At 46.2% G+C, this 23217-nt stretch overlaps 1 protein-coding gene across 1 annotated transcript in view; it reads right to left on the bottom strand.

The window, feature by feature from the left end:
- Window positions 1–22984, bottom strand: part of LOC143773234 (erythropoietin-like) — a 175120-nt gene extending 152136 nt beyond the window's left edge. The window contains exon 1 of the mRNA XM_077260726.1: window positions 22516–22984. Coding sequence (XP_077116841.1) covers window positions 22516–22528 — 13 coding nt within the window. The 5' untranslated portion in view covers window positions 22529–22984. The remainder of the gene's footprint in view (window positions 1–22515) is intronic.
- Between the last annotated feature and the right edge of the window lie 233 nt (window positions 22985–23217).

The raw sequence follows: 23217 nt of genomic DNA, 5'->3' as shown, positions 1-23217 counted from the left end.
GATCCTGAGTTACATCCTGTATTGTACCCCAGAGCTGCACTCACTATTCTGCTGGTGCAGTTACTGTGCACATACATTACATTACTGATCCGGAGTTACATCCTGTATTATACTCCAGAGCTGCACTCACTATTCTGCTGATGCAGTCACTGTGTACATACATTACTGATCCTGAGTTACATCCTGTATTATACTCCAGAGCTGCACTCACTATTCTGCTGATGCAGTCACTGTGTACATACATTACTGATCCTGAATTACATCCTGTATTAAACCCCAGAGCTGCACTCACTATTCTGCTGGTGCAGTCACTGTGTACATACATTACATTACTGATCCTGAGTTACATCCTGTATTGTACCCCAGAGCTGCACTCACTATTCTGCTGGTGCAGTTACTGTGCACATACATTACATTACTGATCCGGAGTTACATCCTGTATTATACTCCAGAGCTGCACTCACTATTCTGCTGATGCAGTCACTGTGTACATACATTACTGATCCTGAGTTACATCCTGTATTATACTCCAGAGCTGCACTCACTATTCTGCTGATGCAGTCACTGTGTACATACATTACATTACTGATCCTGAGTTACATCCTGCATTATACTCCAGAGCTGCACTCACTATTCTGCTGGTGCAGTCACTGTGTACATACATTACATTACTGATCCTGAGTTACATCCTGCATTATACTCCAGAGCTGCACTCACTATTCTGCTGATGCAGTCACTGTGTACATACATTACATTACTGATCCTGAGTTACATCCTGCATTATACTCCAGAGCAGACACTCACTATTCTGCTGGTGAAGTCACTGTGTAGATACATTACATTACTGATCCTGAGTTACATCCTGCATTATACTCCAGAGCTGCACTCACTATTCTGCTGATGCAGTCACTGTGTACATACATTACATTACTGATCCTGAGTTACATCCTGCATTATACTCCAGAGCAGACACTCACTATTCTGCTGGTGAAGTCACTGTGTACATACATTACATTACTGATCCTGAGTTACATCCTGCATTATACTCCAGAGCTGCACTCACTATTCTGCTGATGCAGTCACTATGTACATACATTACATTACTGATCCTGAGTTACATCCTGCATTATACTCCAGAGCTGCACTCACTATTCTGCTGGTGCAGTCACTGTGTACATACATTACATTACTGATCCTGAGTTACATCCTGCATTATACCCCAGAGCTGCACTCACTATTCTGCTGGTGCAGTCACTGTGTACATACATTACATTACTGATCCTGAGTTACATCCTGTATTATACCCCAGAGCTGCACTCACTACTCTACTGGTGCAGTCACTGTGTACATACATTACATTACAGATCCTGAGTTACATCCTGTATTATACCCCAGAGCTGCACTCACTATTCTGCTGGTGCAGTCACTGTGTACATACATTACATTACTGATCCTGAGTTACCTCCTGTATTATACCCCAGACCTGCACTCACTATTCTGCTGGTGCAGTCACTGTGTACATACATTACTGATCCTGAGTTACATCCTGTATTACACTCCAGAGCTGCACTCACTATTCTGCTGGTGCAGTCACTGTGTACACACATTACATTACTGATCCTGAGTCACATCCTGCATTATACTCCAGAGCAGACACTCACTATTCTGCTGGTGAAGTCACTGTGTATATACATTACATTACCCCAGAGCTGCACTCACTGTTATTAAATTCACCAAAAAGCAAAAAAAAATTTAATGCAGTCTGTTATGTCAGGCTGAGGCCTGGTGTTTCTGTGTTTGAAAAATCGTAGCTTTGCAGGCATACTGATCAGATACAATTTAGCTCCAAGTAAATACATTTGTGTTGAGCTTTTGAAATAGTACAGTAGTCCATTTAAAATGCGCAAGGCAAGGGGCAAGGAATGGGGAAGTGGACATGATGCTGATGGTGCATGCAAAGGACGACGACGTGGCCAAGCTGAAAGTGGACCACAACAAAGACCCACATCTTCTCGCTCGACCTTCCTGTCCCAGTTTCTAGGGGACCCTAGCACACCACTATTGAAGCCAGAGCAGTGTGAAATGGTTGTTGGTTGGATAGAGGATAATGCTTCCAGTCACTTAGCCACCACCACCACCATGTCATTTGCAGATGTAGAAGACGAGGTGGTGGATGACATAGTGACTGACCCAGTACAGTAAATGGTCAGCACAGCCCAATGGTAGAGGTGCCTGATAGTAGGTGCCCAGACCATAAAATACGATAAAGATATACTTAGGCACACTCTTGGGCAGAGGTGTCAAACTGCATTCCTCGAGGGCCGCCAACAGGTCATGTTTTCAGGATTTCCTTAGCATTCCACAAGGTGCTGGAATCATTCTGTGCAGGTGATTAAATTATCACCTGTGCAATACAAGGAAATCCTGAAAACATGACCTGTTGGCGGCCCTCGAGGAATTCAGTTTGACACCTCTGCTCTTGGGAGTCTGATGCAACAAAGTGTTTAATACATACAGTATTCACAATGTTCACAAACATTTCGGTCTGCAAATGACCTTCATCAGTGTGCTCTATAGCTAATCGGAGAAGGGTATGTGAAATAAACCCTTGAGAAGGATATTGCATCAAAAATATTTTTTTACTTGGGTACACAGGCAATCCTGTAGATAGAGGGCTAGGCCAGCCGATCAAGTTAGAAGCCGCTGGAGAGCAGGAGGGAGACGCGGTATCCACCGCAAGTCTGGTAACGGTGGATACCAGATTTGCGGTGGATACCGCGTCTCCCTCCTGCTCTCCAGCTGCTTCTAACTTGATCGGCTGGCCTAGCCCTCTATCTACAGGATTGCCTGTGTACCCAAATAAAAAAATCTTTTTGATGCAATATCCTTCTCAAGGGTTTATTTCACATACCCTTCTCCGATTAGCTATAGAGCACACTGATGAAGGTCGTTTGCAGACCGAAACGTTTGTGAACATTGTGAATACTGTATGTATTAAACACTTTGTTGCATCAGGCTCCCCAGAGTTTGCCTAAGTTTATCTTTATCATAGTGACTGACCAAACCTGGCAGGAGGACATGCAGAGTGAGGACAGCAGCACACATGGGGAAGGAGGCATTGTGGTGGCCACAGACAGAAGGCGTGCATTCGTTCCCCGTAACATCAACATGAGGGAAGTTGCATTCCACCTGTGAGATCTTCCCGAGTCTGGTTATTTTTTAAAGACTCTGCCGATAACCCCAAACAGGCCATTTGCAGCACCTGCCATGTCCGCATCAGCAGGGGTAGCAAAACTACCAGCCTGACCACCACCAGCATGATCAGGCACATGGCAGCAAAGCACCCGACTTTGTGGGCCGAACCCCAGGCTCCAGGAACACTGTCTGCAGGTGACACCACTGGTTCTTCCACTGTTTTGCGTAGAAGCTAATCCCCAGTCCACCGCGCATGTGAAGATGCCTCTGGCCCTGCACCTGTTGTTGCCCATAGTCAAGCAGCACCATCATCAAGCCCATCCACGTCCTTGTCCCAGCACAGCCTTCAGTTGTCTATACCCCAGTCATTGGAACGAACGCAAGCGGAAATTCCCAGCCAACGCCCAACAGCCCACTGTCCTAAATTCTAACATTTCTCTTCTGCTTGTGCTTGAAATGTTGCCTTTTCGTCTCGTTGAGACTGAAGCTTTCCGCAACCTGATGGTGGCGGCTGTCCCAAGGTACTCAATCCCCAGCTGCCAGTATTTATCCCGGTGTGCCGTACCGGCATTACACCAGCATGTGTCCCACAATATTACCTGTGCTCTCAACAATGCTGTTACTGGGAAAGTCCACCTAACCACGGACACGTGGACAAGTGCTTGTGGCCAGGGACGGTACATCTCACTGACGGCACACTGGGTTAACATAGTGGAAGCCGGGACCCAGTCGGACCTTGGGATGGAGCACATCCTCCCCACACTGAGGATTGCTGGCCCTACGTCAATCAGGGCTGCCCCCACAGTCTACAGCTCCTGCACCACCTCCTCCTCCTTCTCTTCACCCTCCATCTCTGAAATCAACACATCAGTCCGAAGCTGGAAGCACTGCAGCACTGCCTCAGCCAAGAGGCAACAGGCTGTGCTGAAGCTAATCTGCATAGGTGACAAACCGCACAATGCAGAAGAGTTGTGGACAGCGCTGAAAGAGCAGTCAGATATTTGGATGACACCACTGAACCTACAGCCAGGCATGGTCATGTGTGACAATGGCCGGATCCTGGTGGCAGCTCTGAGGCAAGGAGATCTCACACACGTACCTTGCTTGGCCCATGTGCTTAACCTTGTGATTCAACGTTTTCTGAAAAGCTACCCGGAGCTTCCAGATTTGCTAGTGCAAGTATGCCATCTGTCTGCCCATTTTAGAAAGTCAACTACTGCTTCAGTTGCCCTTGCCGTGCTTCAGCAGCGTTTGCAGATTCCGGCTCACAGACTGGTGTGTGATGTCCCCACGCACAGGAAATTTATGCTGCATATGTTGGATAGGATTTGTGAGCAGAAGAGGGCAGTTGTTGACTACCAACATCAACAAGGCTGTCGATACTCAGTTCAGACTCCACACATAAGACCTCAGTAGTGGACATGGATGTCAGACATATGTACCATCTTCCAAAACTTTGAGGACTGCACCAAGATGGTGAGCGGCGATGACGCCATAATTAGCATCACCATCCCGCTTCTAAACATTCTGAAAACCTCTCTGCTCACAATTAAAGAGGATACATTGCAGGCAGAGCACAAGGACATGGGGCAAGGAACCATACAGGGAGATTACACTCAGCCCAGCCTCATGTCTTCCCAACATGAATTGGTAGGCAATGAGGAGAAGGAAAAACAGGAGCCACTTTCATGCGCTGTAGACGGTACTACAAGCACAGCAGTCATACCGTCTATTCGGCGAGGATGACCTGAAGACAGGGAGGGGGAGGATGAGGAGGAGGACAGCATGGTCAATCATCCTATTGGTGAGGACACGGAAGTCTTGCCTGTTAGCAGTCTGGCACACATGGCTGACTTTATGTTGCGCTGCGTTTCATGTGACCCTCGCATTATAAAAATTTTTGGTGACACTCGTTACTGGTTGGTGACACTTCTTGACCCACGCTACAAGAAGAACTTTCAATCTCTTCTGCCAGAGACAGAGAGGTGTACTAAAATGTTGCAGTACCAGAGGGCCCTTGTAGCGGAATTACTTAGAAAATTCCCATGTGAGAACGCTGGAAGCAGACGTCAGAGTTTGTTGTACAACCAAGGAGTCCAAGCGAGAGAGACAGAAGTACAATCCAGCTCAGGCAGGGGAACAATGGCAAAGTTCTGGGACAGTTTTCTCAGACCCTCCCATCGTAGCGGCGCAGAGGCAAGGGGTGCTGTCACAAGAAGTGCAATGTTTGGGAAGATGCTGAGGGAGTACCTTGCAGATCGTACAAACATCCTCCGGGATTCCTCTGTGCCTTTTAATTATTGGGTATCCAAGCTGAACACATGGCATGAACTGGCTCTCTATGCCTTGGAGGTCCTGGCCTGCCCTGCTGCTAGCGTTGTGTCAGAGCAGGGTTTAGTGCCGCTGGTGGAATTATAACAGATAAGCGCATCCGCCTATCAACTAAAAATGCTGACAGGCTGACTCTTATAAAAATGAACAAGGCCTGGATTGGGAAAGACTTCTGTACACCACCAAGTGAAAACAGCGAAACATAACCTCAAATACATTCTCTGTTTTGGGGAGGAGCATTCTTATGCACCTCTTCACAACCACACATGGTATACGCTTCCAGATTTGGTCTGTTTGTTGTCATCCTCCTTATCCTCATCCTCATCATCCACAACCAGTAGAACACCAGGGTGAACGGATTCCGTGATGCCAAAGTCACTAATTTTTTTTGTGCAAGTGTGTTTTTATGATGCCTGTTACTAAATGGAAACCAAAACAATGTTACTCCCACAGGGGGAAATGTTATAAAAAAGAGATGTAAGTCTATTATTCCCATTTATTCTTATATTTTCCATTTTCCCTAGCTCTGGACAGTCCTCTAATGAGGTAGTGTATACCTCTACAATAGAAAATAATTAAAAGACTTTTATATTATATTTTTATTTATAGCCCTGTCTCTGAGCTGTTGCTAGGGACAAACATATCTCGTTGGACACATTCAGGCTTCATATCTATGAACCTGTGTTCACCCCTCCCTTTTGTTATTTACTTGCATCGCTGGATTCACATTTTTTATTTATTTGTTTGATTTCATTATGATTTATCTTTGTCTCCTCATTCTCCACCACTAGATCACCAGGCTTAGCGTCTTCTGTGCCGCTACAGGCAGTCCATTTTTTGGCAAGGGTGTCTATGATACCCATAGTATATTTTTTAAAAATGTATCCCCCTTGGGGAAATGTTTGGGAGCCCATTGTTGTGAATTCTGTTCTTGGGCTCCCTCCGGTGGTTATAAGTGGTAGCGCTGCTGTCTGTCCTTCACAGCAGTTACCAGGTGTGTCCACTCTGGACTGGGCCTCACCCTTTAGTCAGTGCCAGTTGTCCATTGTATTCTGGAGGATTCACATCCCTTCATGGTTTCTCCTGCTTCCTGGTCTTTTCACCAAGATAAGTTCTGCTTGTTTTGCAGCCCACATTTTGTGGGCCTCATTGTTCAGTGCATTTCATGTTTTTTCTTGTCCAGCTTAATCTGTGTAAGGATTTATGCAGTCAAGCTGGAATCTCTGGAGAGGCAGATATACCCTCCATATCTTTAGTTAGATGTGGAGTTTTTTTTGTATTTTCTGTGGTGGATATTTCCTAGTATTTTAATACTGACCGCATAGTTCTCTGTCCTATCTTTCCTATTTAGCTAGATTGGCCTCCTTTGCTAAATCCTGTTTTCAGCCTGTGTATGTTTTTCCCTCTCCTCTCACAGTCAATATTTGTGGGGGGCTGCCTATCCTTTGGGAATTTTCTCTGAGGCGAGATAGTTTTCCCTTTTCTATCTATAGGGTTAATTAGTCCTCCGGCTGTGTCGAGGTGTCTAGGATCAGTAGGTACATCCCACGGCTACTTCTAGTTGCGGTGTTAAGTTCAGGGTCTGCGGTCAGTACAGATACCACCTTCTCCAGAGTACGTCCAATGCTACTCCTGGGCCACCAGATCATAACAGCCCATGCACTGTGTGTATGGGCATTACAAGTCTAGATGACTAACTCCTTTACATTGGGCCTAGTTTTTAATGAGGCCTTCAGCAATGTCTCCTCATTCTCCACCACTATATCATCAGGCTTAACGTCTTCTGTGCCACTACAGGCAGTCCATTTTTTGGCAAGGGTGTCTATGAAGCTCATAGTATATTTTTTTAAAATTTAACCCCCATGGGGAAATGTTTGGAAGCCCATGCACTTAGTGTATGTGCATTACGAGTCTAGGAGACCTTCTCCTTTGTAATGGGACTTTTTTTACTATGAGGCTCTCCTCCATGTTTCTTCCAAGGGGGGGGGGACTGGGGTGCATGCAAATTTGGGTCAAGGCGGCCCTTGCATTCAGTGCATAAGGAAACAGTATGGCATGACCAACTGAAGAATGTGAAGTGGGTTTTCCTGTGGCCATCCAGTACCTGGGTTCAAAGGCCTATTGGGGTGCATATGTCTTGGTAGCAGGGCAGGCTTTGCATTCAATACATTTTTTCAGGAGGCCCTCCTGTACCTCTCGTGAAAGGGCAGGCTTTGCATTCAATGCAACATTTTTTCTTATTAATGCCGCCTGATGCCCCTCTAAAAATAGGCTCTGTCACTTTAAGAGTCCCTCCTTCAGAAATGAAACAAGATGTGTCCGCTTATGTGTCACACACCACATGGCCAGCTAGGGGTGTTACATGTTACAATGACATTTCCCAGTGAATGCATTTGTAGTGCTTGAAAGCAATGTTAAAGTTGAAAAATGCATCAAAAACGCTGCGTGTGAACATAGCCCAAGTGGTGGAGGAACATTTTGGTCTGGGGTTAATTATTTTGCCTTCTATACAAGTCATTAGCCTGGATAGGATGTTCCTTAACATATTTCCCAGCAAAATCCAATTCGATTTCGTTTTTGTATTTTTTTTGGTGCAGCTGTAAAAATGGCGTGAAACTCTGACAACATTGCTTACAGCTGTGACCTAGGAGTCAGGAATGCTTCCAGGGGCGATCCCCATGATGTCCCCGTGTCATTTGAGCAGAGTTTCCATCATATTCAGACGTTTTTAGACCTCAAAAGGACCCCCGGGGGGATCGGGGTAAAAATACTCTGGTCTCCCATAGACTTACATTGGGCTCGTTGTTCTGTCCGAGTACCCGAGTATTCCAATCTGCACAACTCGAGCAACGAGCACCCGAAAATTTTAGTACTCGCTCATCATTAGTCCTCACTAGTGATGAGCAAATATACTCGTTACTCGAGATTTCTCGAGCATGCTCGGGGGTCCTCCGAGTATTTTTTAGTGCTCGGAGATTTAGTTTTTTTCACCGCAGCTGGATGATTTACAGCTACTAGCCAGCTTGATTACATGTGGGGATTCCCTGGCAACCACGTAACCCAGGGCCGGACTGGGACTAAAATTCAGCCCTGGCATTTGAAGTTACACAGGCCCACTTGTCACATGGTGACTGTATAATATCTTTGTACACTTGTAGGCAGGGCCGGTTTTAGGCAAAGTGGGGCCCTAGGCAAAGTTTAAAATGGGGCCCCAAATGCTAACATATTGCACATCACACAGAAGCCTTTCTGTTGTATTTACGTGCGCTGAGTTCAGGCCGCTAAACGAGTTTGATCGACAATACTGAAGTTGTTCAACGCTTGTTTCCCGGCCTCTTTCCACCAGCTGAGGAATAATGATGAGACAGAACGATCACTAATAGATCACCATACAGTATCATGTTTTCAGCAGCACATCTACAGTTTACACTGGCAATGTGCTGCTGACAACAAGGCTTTTTGTTCCAGCAAAAACAATCCGAATATGCAGCATTTTACTTGTTTAGTAAAATACACCCCATAGTCCTCCATATATTATAATGTGCTCCATAGTCCTCCATATAGTATAATACACTCCCTATAGTCCTCCATATATTAAAATACACTGCTCAGTCCTCCACATAGTATAATACACTCCTCATAGTCCTCCATATAGCATAATACAATCCTCATAGTCCTCCATATAGCATAATACAATCCTCATAGTGCTCCATATAGTATAATGCACCGCCACAGTCATCCATGTAGTACAATTCACTTCCCATAGTATAATGCACCCCATAGTTCTTCATATAGTATAACGTATTCCCCATAGTCCTCGATATAGTATAATGCAGCCACCCCAGAGTATAATGCAGCCACCCCAGAGTATAATGCAGCCACCCCAGAGTATAATGCAGCCACCCCACAGAGTATAATGCAGCCACCCCAGAGTATGTAACCCCCATAGAATATAATACAGCCCACCTCCCCATAATATATAATGTAGCCCCCCATAGAATATAATGCAGCCCCCCATAGTATATAACGCAGCCTCCCCCATAGAATATAATATACCCCCACAATAGTATATAACACAGCCACATAGTACATAACATGGCCTCCCCCATAGAATATAATATACTCCCCATAGTATATAGCAAAGCCCGCATATTATATAGCACAAACCGCATAGTATACAGCACAGCCTGCATACTATAGCACAGCTCGCGTAGTAGATAACACAGCCCACACAGCAGTATTCAGCACAGACCACACAGTAGTATACAGCACAGACCACACAGTAGTATACAGCACAGACCACACAGTAGTATACAGCACAGCCCACGTAGAAGTATACAGCACAGTCCACACAGTAGTATACAGCACAACCCACAGAGTAATATATACAGCACAGCCCACAAAGTAATATATACAGCACAGCCCACAAAGTAATATATACAGCACAGCCCACAGAGAACTATATACAGCACAGCCCACAGAGAACTATATACAGCACAGCCCACAGAGAACTATATAAAGCACAGCCCAGAGTACTATATACAGCACAGCCCAGAGTACTATATAAAGCACAGCCCAGAGAGTACTATATACAGCACAGCCCAGAGAGTACTATATACAGCACAGCCCAGAGAGTACTATATACAGCACAGCCCAGAGTACTATATACAGCACAGCCCACAGAGTACTATATACAGCACAGCCCACAGAGTACTATATACAGCACAGCCCACAGAGTACTATATACAGCACAGCCCACAGAGAACTATATACAGCACACAGTAGTATACAGCACAGAGCACAGCCCACAGAGAACTATATACAGCCCACAGTAGTATACAGCACAGAGCACAGCCCACAGAGAACTATATACAGCCCACAGCAGTATACAGCACAGAGCACAGCCCACAGAGAACTATATACAGCCCACAGCAGTATACAGCACAGAGCACAGCCCACAGATAACTATATACAGCCCACAGTAGTATACAGCACAGAGCACAGCCCACAGAGAACTATATATAGCACAGAGCCCACAGTAGTATACAGCACAGAGCACAGCCCACAGAGTACTATATACAGCCCACAGCAGTATACAGCACAGAGCACAGCCCACAGAGAACTATATACAGCCCACAGTAGTATACAGCACAGAGCACAGCCCACAGAGAACTATATACAGCCCACAGCAGTATACAGCACAGAGCACAGCCCAGAGAACTATATACAGCCCACAGTAGTATACAGCACAGAGCACAGCCCACAGATAACTATATACAGCCCACAGTAGTATACAGCACAGAGCACAGCCCACAGAGAACTATATATAGCACAGAGCACAGCCCACAGAGAACTATATACAGCCCACAGCAGTATACAGCACAGAGCACAGCCCACAGAGAGCTATATACAGCCCACAGCAGTATACAGCACAGAGCACAGCCCACAGAGAACTATATACAGCCCACAGTAGTATACAGCACAGAGCACAGCCCACAGAGAACTATATACAGCCCACAGCAGTATACAGCACAGAGCACAGCCCACAGAGAACTATATACAGCCCACAGCAGTATACAGCACAGAGCACAGCCCACAGAGAACTATATACAGCCCACAGCAGTATACAGCACAGAGCACAGCCCACAGAGAACTATATACAGCCCACAGCAGTATACAGCACAGAGCACAGCCCACAGAGAACTATATATAGCACAGAGCACAGCCCACAGAGAACTATATACAGCCCACAGCAGTATACAGCACAGAGCACAGCCCACAGAGAGCTATATACAGCCCACAGCAGTATACAGCACAGAGCACAGCCCACAGAGAACTATATACAGCCCACAGCAGTATACAGCACAGAGCACAGCCCACAGAGAACTATATACAGCCCACAGCAGTATACAGCACAGAGCACAGCCCACAGAGAACTATATACAGCCCACAGCAGTATACAGCACAGAGCACAGCCCACAGAGAACTATATACAGCCCACAGCAGTATACAGCACAGAGCACAGCCCACAGAGTACTATATACAGCCCACAGCAGTATACAGCACAGAGCACAGCCCACAGAGAACTATATACAGCCCACAGCAGTATACAGCACAGAGCACAGCCCACAGAGAACTATATACAGCCCACAGCAGTATACAGCACAGAGCACAGCCCACAGAGAACTATATACAGCCCACAGCAGTATACAGCACAGAGCACAGCCCACAGAGAACTATATACAGCCCACAGCAGTATACAGCACAGAGCACAGCCCACAGAGAACTATATATAGCACAGAGCACAGCCCACAGAGAACTATATACAGCCCACAGCAGTATACAGCACAGAGCACAGCCCACAGAGAGCTATATACAGCCCACAGCAGTATACAGCACAGAGCACAGCCCACAGAGAGCTATATACAGCCCACAGCAGTATACAGCACAGAGCACAGCCCACAGAGAACTATATACAGCCCACAGCAGTATACAGCACAGAGCACAGCCCACAGAGAACTATATACAGCCCACAGCAGTATACAGCACAGAGCACAGCCCACAGAGAACTATATACAGCCCACAGCAGTATACAGCACAGAGCACAGCCCACAGAGTACTATATACAGCCCACAGCAGTATACAGCACAGAGCACAGCCCACAGAGAACTATATACAGCCCACAGCAGTATACAGCACAGAGCACAGCCCACAGAGAACTATATACAGCCCACAGCAGTATACAGCACAGAGCACAGCCCACAGAGAACTATATACAGCCCACAGCAGTATACAGCACAGAGCACAGCCCACAGAGAACTATATACAGCCCACAGCAGTATACAGCACAGAGCACAGCCCACAGAGAACTATATACAGCCCACAGCAGTATACAGCACAGAGCACAGCCCACAGAGAACTATATATAGCACAGAGCACAGCCCACAGAGAACTATATACAGCCCACAGCAGTATACAGCACAGAGCACAGCCCACAGAGAGCTATATACAGCCCACAGCAGTATACAGCACAGAGCACAGCCCACAGAGAACTATATACAGCCCACAGCAGTATACAGCACAGAGCACAGCCCACAGAGAACTATATACAGCCCACAGCAGTATACAGCACAGAGCACAGCCCACAGAGTACTATATACAGCCCACAGCAGTATACAGCACAGAGCACAGCCCACAGAGAACTATATACAGCCCACAGCAGTATACAGCACAGAGCACAGCCCACAGAGTACTATATACAGCCCACAGCAGTATACAGCACAGAGCACAGCCCACAGAGAACTATATACAGCCCACAGCAGTATACAGCACAGAGCACAGCCCACAGAGAACTATATACAGCCCACAGCAGTATACAGCACAGAGCACAGCCCACAGAGTACTATATACAGCCCACAGCAGTATACAGCACAGAGCACAGCCCACAGAGAACTATATACAGCCCACAGCAGTATACAGCACAGAGCACAGCCCACAGAGTACTATATACAGCCCACAGCAGTATACAGCACAGAGCACAGCCCACAGAGAACTATATACAGCCCACAGCAGTATACAGCACAGAGCACAGCCCACAGAGAACTATATACAGCCCACAGTAGTATACAGCACAGAGCACAGCCCACAGAGAACTATATACAGCCCACAGCAGTATACAGCACAGAGCACAGCCCACAGAGAACTATATACAGCCCACAGCAGTATACAGCACAGAGCACAGCCCACAGAGAGCTATATACAGCCCACAGCAGTATACAGCACAGCCCACAGAGAACTATATACAGCCCACATCTCTTCTCTTCCTCCCCTCACCTCCTCCGAGAATGGCCCCACAGTCCAGAAAAAAAAAAAACTCTCCTCACCTCTCCTCGTGCCCAGCGTTGCTTCCTGGTTCCTGCTCCTGTCTCAGACGCTGCAGTCTGCCCGGGACACAGCAGGTGCGCGATGATATGACGTCATCGCACACCCGCAGTGTCAGAGGCAGAGCGGGGAATGATGGGAGAGGAGCGTCTGTAGATGCTCTCTCCTCCATCATTGCATTCAACTGTACCGGCGTCTATACGCCGGTATAGTTGAATGCGACGGCGGGGGCGGCGGATTGAGCGGCCCACCACTGGCACCGGCCCTTCTGGCATTTGCCAGAAGTGCCCTATGGCCAGTCCGGCCCTGACGTAACCCCCACATGTACTTAGTCTGGCTAACAGATGTAAATCATTCAGCTGAGGCGATGAAAACGAAATCTCCAAGCACTAAAAAATACTCAGAGGACACCCGAGCATGCTCGAGAAATCTCGAGTAACGAGTATATTCGCTCATCACTAGTCCTCACCCATCCCTTGTAGATTGTGAGCCCTCGTGGGCAGGGTCCTCTGACCTCCTGGACCAGTCGTGACTTGCATTGTGTAAGATTACTGCGCTTGTTTTTGTTATGTATACCCCCCTTCACATGGAAAGCGCCATGGAATAAATGGTGCTGTAATGATAAATAATAATAATTGCTATACAATGGACGTCCTGTGCGCTGTCCTAGACGTGGCAATGTGTTCTTCATTAGGATACTGACTTTAGAGGAACACATCTGGCATGCACGTAACATTAGATCCCATCCCACAGTCTTGACGTACAATATTATGGCCCGTCCATATAAATCTAGAAAGTGAAGACTGCAGGGTGTGTGGGAACTATGTTATGTGGTTTTGTGGTCCCAAAATAAGCTCATTATTACAATTTCATGTGGTGTTTGTACATGACTCCAGGAGCTGTGGAAACATTCATGAAGGCCATCGGCTACGATCTGGAACAGGGTGAAAGGGTCAAAGAGAGGAAGTGAGATGAACACGTTCAGAAACAGTTACTCAGCAATAAGGAAAGATCCACACGTGTCGCCCTCGGATGTGTAATAAGGCTGCATTCTTGCCTGAGGAACTGGGAAAGCCATCTGGAAAGCTACTTAACAAGCTGGAAGGGCAGAAGCTCAGGACATAGAGAAGAGCGAGAAAGTCGTCACGCGGGTGAAGTCCTAAAGATGGGAAAGATTTTCCCACCAAAAACCTTCTGACATTAATAGGATGGGCCGGTACAGTCCGATCCGAGAGGTTCCATATAAATCAGAAGACATAATGGAGCATTGCCTTCTCTGCCAGGGGGTCCTAGTGGCTGGATTCCCACCAGTCAATCATTTATAGCTTATATGGACATTTGTGGTGGGAAAACCCATTATGGCAGTGGCTTGGACAATTGCCAGAGGTCATTGCAACTGAAATAACTGGTGATGATATGGAAAAACCATTTAGAGAAGTCACCCGTCACTCTCAACTTTCAGAAGCATCAGCATGAATCAGCATTAAGTACTTCCAACACATAAGGCTGAGGCCAAAGGTGGGCCCAACCAATATGAAGAACGTGTCCATTATAAGGTCCCTCAGAGTGCCCATTATAGTGTTCCTTGTAGTGTCCCTTGTAGTGTCCCTTGTAGTGCCCATTATCTTGCACGTTATAGTGTCCCTTATAGTGTCCCTCGTAGTGTTCCTGATAGTGTCCCTTATAGTGATGGTTATAGTGTCCCTTGTAGTGCCCATTATCTTGCACGTTATAGTGTCCCTTATAGTGTCCCTTGTAGTGCCCGTTATAGTGCATGTTATAGTGTCCCTTATTGTGCCCCTTGTAGTGTCCCTTGTAGTGCCCATTATCTTGCACGTTATAGTGTCCCTTATAGTGTCCCTTGTAGTGCCCATTAGAGTGCACGTTAGAGTGTCCCTTGTAGTGCCCATTAGAGTGCACGTTAGAGTGTTCCTTGTAGTGCCCATTAGAGTGCACGTTAGAGTGTTCTTTGTAGTGTCGGTTATAGTGCACGTTATAGTGTCCCTTATAGTGTCCATTGTAGTGCCCATTATAGTGCATGTTATCGTGCACGTTATAGTGTCCCTTATAGTGATGGTTATAGTGTCCCTTGTAGTGCCCATTATCTTGCACGTTATAGTGTCCCTTATAGTGCACGTTGGAGTGTTCGTTGTAGTGTCCCTTGTAGTGCCCGTTATAGTGCATGTTAGTGTTCCTTATAGCGTCCCTTATAGTGCTGGTTATAGTGCCTGTTATAATGCTTGTTATAGTGTCCCTTATTGTGCCCCTTATAGTGCTGGTTATAGTGCCTGTTATAATGCTTGTTATAGCGTCCCTTATAGTGCCCCTTATAGTGCTGGTTATAGTGCCTGTTATAATGCTTGTTATAGCGTCCCTTATTGTGCCCCTTATAGTGCTGGTTATAGTGCCTGTTATAATGCTTGTTATAGCGTCCCTTATAGTGCCCCTTATAGTGCCCGTTACAGTTTCCCTTATATTGCCATTGTCCTCAATGATTATGGGCTCCAGATCCATTCTACATAGATAACAATAGAGGAAGGTGATACAGAAAAACCAAAATGTCTCACTGTACTAGAATATATGATTACAACATGACCATGATTATAGATCCTACCCATGCCGCCATCACTGGGACTAATTGCACAAAGCAGCACAATGTCGCCTGCTGCACTGCAGTGCTCCCTATAGCAGTGTGTATAATGACCGCCGTGTTATGCATTTATAATGCCGTCATACCCTGCAGATGTTAGAGACGTGCCGTAGCCCTGCCTCGCTGTATCCACAAACACCACTATGCCTCACTCAATATTGCTATACATCGGGTAGTGTCACACGAGCGCAGATTGTCTCCTCCAAGACAATGATTTCCATTATAGTGTACGATCAAACTCCGAGTGTCTGATTAGTGTGACCCAATTCTTCCAGAACACAGAATCAGATCACAGGTGCGGAGAGGATGGAGAGCAAAATGTCTCCATCTTCTCCATTGTGAGAATCCACATGCAGGGATCTCCTAACAAACCGGCCATCGGAATGGCCACAAAGCATGCAGCCACGGGGACTCTGAAGTCACTCGGTTAGAACCCGAGCATGCTCCAATAACTCCTAATCCAAGCACGCTCGCTCATCACTAGTCAGGTTTCCTTTAAGTCTCGTAACTCCTTACATTCAATCTGAAAAATTAGGAGGAAGCCTTCTCTTCCCCTACAAGAAATGCTCAGTCACATTCCCAGTAGCCACGAGCACGTGGCCATATAATGCTGATTCGTGCAGTAGAGGACACCCAACACTCGGCACTTCTCATGACTATGGAAGCCATTACTGTGGTGGAAGATGAAGGATGAGACACACCGGCTAACGGTGGCCTGGATGAGCTAGCATGACCTGAAAACTCATTCATGTGGACCCTACGATCAGTGGGGTGAAATGATTGATCGTTATCAGCCATATCACTTACCGTACTTTATTGTTGTCAAAGACTGGGGCCGCGCTCGGGATCGCCCTTCACAGGCGTTGATTAGGGCCACTTTGTAGGAACGATCTGGCAGACTCGGAGCATCCATGCATTGGGTGGACCATTACAGTCTGAATCACCATATGATCAATCATTTTTTTCTGCTCAGACAAATTGTCAGTTTCCTGGGGTCTCCTGAACTTTTGTGAAAGTTGCATATGATGCTTGTCTACTAGTATGGAGGAGGCCCCTGTTCTGCAGTGAGGGGCACCTAAGACTAGCCTTCAGATTCTCCGGAACATCTGTTCTATTTGGGATATTACTTCTGTGGTTGATGAAGTCCTATGTAGAGAGCCCACGCGGAGACATCCCAGGTCACTAGTGATGGGGCCACTAGACACGTATGTCTGCTGCCTGACATCACCACAGCTGATCTCTGCCCCCCTGTACCTAGGTGTCTGCACAATCTGTCCTCCAAAAGCTCCACCTGTCCATCATAGCTAAACGGAAAGTTTCTCTGATATCGGATTACCACCAAACTAACTGAGGCGATACCTCAACCCAACGTTTGACAAGCATCATGGCGCACGGCTGTGTGTGTCATTACATAGCACTGGTCAGCGTATTCATGCTGGGAATGGGAAGGATCATCGTCCTGGAGGCCATCAATGGATTCCTCTGCTCAGATCAGATTCAATGACACCTGAATGGAGTATCATAGATGCCAGCAATTAGACATCTCATATATACTGCCTTATTACATGGGATCTAGTATATACTGCCTTATTATACGGGATCTAGTATATACTGCCTTATTATATGGGATCTAGTATATACTGCCTTATTATATGGGATCTAGTATATACTGCCTTATTATATGGGGTCTAGTATATACTGCCTTATTATATGGGATCTAGTATATACTGCTTTATTATACGGGATCTAGTATATACTGCCTTATTATATGGGATCTAGTATATACTGCCTTATTATATGGGATCTAGTATATACTGCCTCATGTGAGATCTAATATATATTGCCTTATTATATAGGATCTAGTATATACTGCCTTATTATATGGGATCTAGTATATACTGCTTTATATGGGATCTAGTATATACTGCCTTATTATATGGGATCTAGTATATACTGCCTCATGTGAGATCTAATATATATTGCCTTATTATATGGGATCTAGTATATACTGCCTTATTATATGGGATCTAGTATATACTGCTTTATTATATGGGATCTAGTATATACTGCCTTATTATATGGGATCTAGTATATACTGCCTTATTATATGGGATCTAGTATATACTGCTTTATTATATGGGATATAGTATATACTGCCTTATTATATGGGATCTAGTATATACTGCCTTATTATATGGGATCTAGTATATACTGCCTTATTATATGGGATCTAGTATATACTGCTGTTTTATGAGATTTAATATATACTGTGTTATTTATGGGATCTAGTATATGCTGCCTTATTATATGGGATGTAGTATATACTGCCTTATTATATGGGATCTTGTATATTCTGCCTTATATGGGATCTAGTATATACTGCCTTATTATATGGGATGTAGTATATACTGGCTCATTATAAGGGATCTAGTATATACTGCCTTATTATATGGGATTTAGTATATACTGCCTTATTATATGGGATCTAGTATATACTGCCTTATTATATGGGATCTAGTATATACTGCCTTATTATACGGGATCTAGTATATACTGCCTTATTATATGGGATGTAGTATATACTGCCTTATTATACGGGATCTAGTATATACTGCCTTATTATATGGGGTCTAGTATATACTGCCTTATTATATGGGATCTAGTATATACTGCCTTATTATACCGGATCTAGTATATACTGCCTTATTATATGGGATCTAGTATATACTGCCTTATTACATGGGATCAAGAATAAACTGCCTTATGTGAGATCTAGTACTGTATATACTGCCTTATTACATGGGATCTACTATATACCGCCTTCTTACATGGGATCTAGTATTTTATGCCTTCTTAAATGGGATCTAGTAGATACTGCCGTATTATATGGGATCTAGTATATACTGCGTTATTATATGAGATTTAGTATATACTGCCTTATTATATGGGATCTAGTATATACTGCCTTATTATATGGGATCTAGAATAAACTGCCTTATGTGAGATCTAGTACTGTATATACTGCCTTATTATGTGGCATCTAGTATATACTGGCTTATTATATGGGATGTAGTATATACTGCCTTATTATATGGGGTCTAGTATATACTGCCTTATTATATGGGATCTAGTATATACTGCCTTATTATATGGGATCTAGTATATACTGCCTTATTATAGGAGATGTAGAATGTACTGCCTTATTATATGGGATCTAATATATACTGCTTAATTATATGGCATCTAGTATATACTGCCTTATTATATGGGATTTAATATATACTGCCTTATTATATGGGATCTAATATATACTGCTTAATTATATGGCATCTAGTATATACTGCCTTATTATATGGGATTTAATATATACTGCCTTATTATATGGGATCTAGTATATACTGCTTAATTATATGGGATCTAGTATATACTGCATTATTATAGGAGATGCAGAATATACTGCCTTTTTAAATGGGATCTAGTATATACTGCTGTATTATGAGATCTAATATATACTGTGTTATTTATGGGATCTAGTAAATGCTGCCTTATTAAATGGGATCTAGTATATACTGCCTTATTACATGGGATCTAGTATATGCTGCCTTATTATATGTGATCTAGTATATTCTGCCTTTTTATATGGGATGTAGTATATATTGCCTTATTATATGGGAACTAGTATATACTGCCTTATTGTAACGGATCAGGTATGTACTGTCCTTTTATAGGTATTATATGGGATGTTACCGTTACTGCTGTATTACATGGGATATATTGTATACTGATTTATTACATGGGATGTATTGTATACTGATTTATTGCATGGGATGTATTGTATGCTGATTTATTACATGGGATGTATTGTATACTGATTTATTGCATGGGATGTATTGTATGCTGATTTATTACATGGGATGTATTGTATACTGATTTATTGCATGGGATGTATTGTATGCTGATTTATTACATGGGATATATTGTATGCTGATTAATTACATGGGATGTATTGTATGCTGATTTATTACATGGGATGTATTGTATGCTGATTAATTACATGGGATGTATTGTATGCTGATTTATTGCATGGGATGTATTGTATGCTGATTTATTACATGGGATGTATTGTATGCTGATTAATTACATGGGATGTATTGCATGCTGATTTATTACATAGGGTCTCATGTGTTCTGCCTGTTTTCAGACTTTTTGCATATTGCTGTTCTGCCTGACACCTATAGCCAGTGACGGCCGCAGACTTGTAACCAGGGACTGAGGTTTCCTCACCCGACGCTTCTTCTGTGGTGGCGTGCCCTGCTGCAGCCTCACACCAGGTGAAACATGGCTGGTGACGGGGACGCTGCTCTGTGCCGGCAGTATACAGTCCCTCAGCACAGAGCTGTACACTTACTAATGGGGATGGGGATGAAGTCTCGCTTCCATCTTGTCACTTAGGTTAGAGCAGCATTTCACAGATGCCGGTCCTCACGGCCCCAGCAGATCCTGTCTTCTGGATAGACTCATTATCAGGCATCAGTTGTTGCCCGAGGGTCTCACCTGTGCGATGCTGAGGACGTCCAGAGAAGGATCTGCTGGTGTTCACGGGGACTGGGGGTCGCGGAGACTGGGGGTCACGGGGACTGGGGATCGCAGGGACTGGGGGTCATGGGGACTGGGGGTCACGGGGACTGGGGATTGCGGGAACTGGGGGTCACAGGAACTGGGGATTATGGGGACTAGGGGTCACGGGGTCTGGGGGTCACGGCGACTGGGGGTCGTGGAAACTGGGGGTCACGGGGACTGGGAATCACAGGAACTGGGGTCGTGAGGACTGGGGCTCATGAAGACTGGGGGTCGTGGGAACTGGGGGTCACAGGGACTTGGGATCACAGGAACTGGGGGTCACGGGAACTGAGGATCGTGGGGAATGGGGGTCACGGGAACTGGGGGTCACAGGGACTAGGGATCATGGGAACTGGGGTTCGCGGGAACTGGGGGTCACAGTGACTGGGGATCATGGGAGCTGGGGTTCGCGGGAACTGGGGATCATGGGAGCTGGGGGTCATGGGGTCTGTGGTCACGGCGACTGGGGGACATGGAAACTGGGGGTCACAGGAACTGGGGATCGCGGGGACTGGGGGTCACATGAACTGGGGTTGCAGGAACTGGGGGTCACAGGGACTGGGGATCGCGGGAACTGGGGATCATGGAGACTGGGGGTCACGGGGTCTGGGGTCGCGGCGACTGGGAATCGTGGAAACTGGGGGTCGCGGGACTGGGAATCACGGGGACTGGGGGTTGCGGGAACTGGGGATCATGGGGACTGGGGGTGACGAGGACTGGGGATCGTGGGAACTGGGGGTCACGGGGAATGGGGATCATGGGGACTGGGGGTCACAGGGACTGAGGATCGCGGGAACTGGAGATCACATAACTGGGGGTCGCAGGGAGTAGGCGTCGCGGGGACTGGGGGTCGTGGAGACTGGGGATCATGAGTCTGGGGATCACAGGGACTTGGGACCGTGGGGATTGGGGATTGCAGGAAATGGGGATAACGGGGACTGGGGGTTGTGGGGACTGGGGATCACAGGGACTGGGGGTCACGGGGATTGGGAATCGCGGGGAGTGGGGATCACAGGGACTGGGGGTCGCAGGGAGTGGGGGTCGCGGCGACTGGGGATCGTGGAAACTGGGGATCGCGGGACTGGGAATCACAGGAACTGGGGGTCGCGGGAACTGGGGATCACGGGGACTAGGGGTGACGAGGACTGGGGATCGTGGGAACTGGGGGTCACGGGGACTGGGGATCATGGGGACTGGGGGTCACAGGGACTGAGTATCGCGGGAACTGGAGATCACATAACTGGGGGTCGCGGGGAGTAGGGGTCACGGGGACTGGGGGTCGTGGAGACTGGGGATCATGAGTCTGGGGATCACAGGGACATGGGACCATGGGGATTGGGGGTTGCAGGAATTGGGGATAACGGGGACTCGGGATCACAGGGACTGGGGGTCAGGGGATTGGGAATCGCAGGGAGTGGGGATCACAGGTACTGGGGGTCGCGGGGACTGGGGGTCGCGGGGACTGGGGATTGCGGTAACTGGGGATTGCGGGGACTGGGGGTCACAGGGCTGGGGATTGCGGGGACTAGGGGTCGCGGGTTTTATCTGACCACGCTCGGGTGTTATCTGACCACGTTTGGGTGTTATCTGAGTGATTTCAGCGTGCTCGATAATTCTGTCCCTGCTGCCGCATGTCTTGCTGCTGTCTGACAGCCACAACACGTGTTCGGAGGAGAGTACATGGTAATCTCGTCACTCAGAAGGTCATCATCTCTCACATATTATGGATTCAGCCAGACCCCTCCTGTCAATCATGCCTCCCAGAGCCTGGATCATTCATGCAGGCTGTTAGATACCATGCCAAAGCTTTGCACAATCATATTGTAATAATTACCTACCAGTCACACCCATATCCAAATCTTCACATGTAGGGGGCCCGCATTTTCCATCTCAGTAGATGGTGATTAACTTCCGAGACACAGAGAAGCCAAGATGATATCCTTATGATTTAAATCCACAGCGGACAAGTGTCCTCCTGAAGTGGCCAAAGCTGGACATGCAGAATTTTTAATTCCAGTAAATGGGTTGTGATTTTGCTTGAAGAGTTTCTTCTGAAGGTCCAAGTTTCTGGCTTTGACGGGGGTATGTAGCGTGCAGGACAGACAGTCGCGGTTAATATTTCACCAGCAGTTGGAACTGGGAGAAAGGTGCTGAGGGGATGTGATTTCCAATTCATATATGTGTCTGTAAGGGAGGATTTCCTGAACGAAGAAAAAACTGAGTATCCAGAAGGAAGTAGGCAATGCAGAAGTCATCACGTCAGCTCCCCCGTGAGACTTATTGTAGCTCTATATATACACACACATGTGCCGGCATCATAGGGCTTTACCTACGATCACACACATGGCAATATCACACAACTGTCAAAGCTCATCTCATTATAAAGTGCATTTTCTATAGGAATGTACATTATTAGCAGAAACATTACTGCAAAAGTCTGTGGTCCTGTGTCCTATACAATGCAAGGCGATGGTAGCTGTGTAAACAGGTTACTGAGAGTCAACAGCACAGACAAGAAGGAGACGGTGGTGAGCCACCAA

This window comes from Ranitomeya variabilis, chromosome 5 (genome assembly GCF_051348905.1).
Source record: "Ranitomeya variabilis isolate aRanVar5 chromosome 5, aRanVar5.hap1, whole genome shotgun sequence".
Classification (NCBI taxonomy): Eukaryota; Metazoa; Chordata; class Amphibia; order Anura; family Dendrobatidae; genus Ranitomeya; species Ranitomeya variabilis.
The sequence above is the reverse complement of the archived record's forward strand: the minus strand, read 5'-3'. Positions and strand labels throughout refer to the sequence as shown.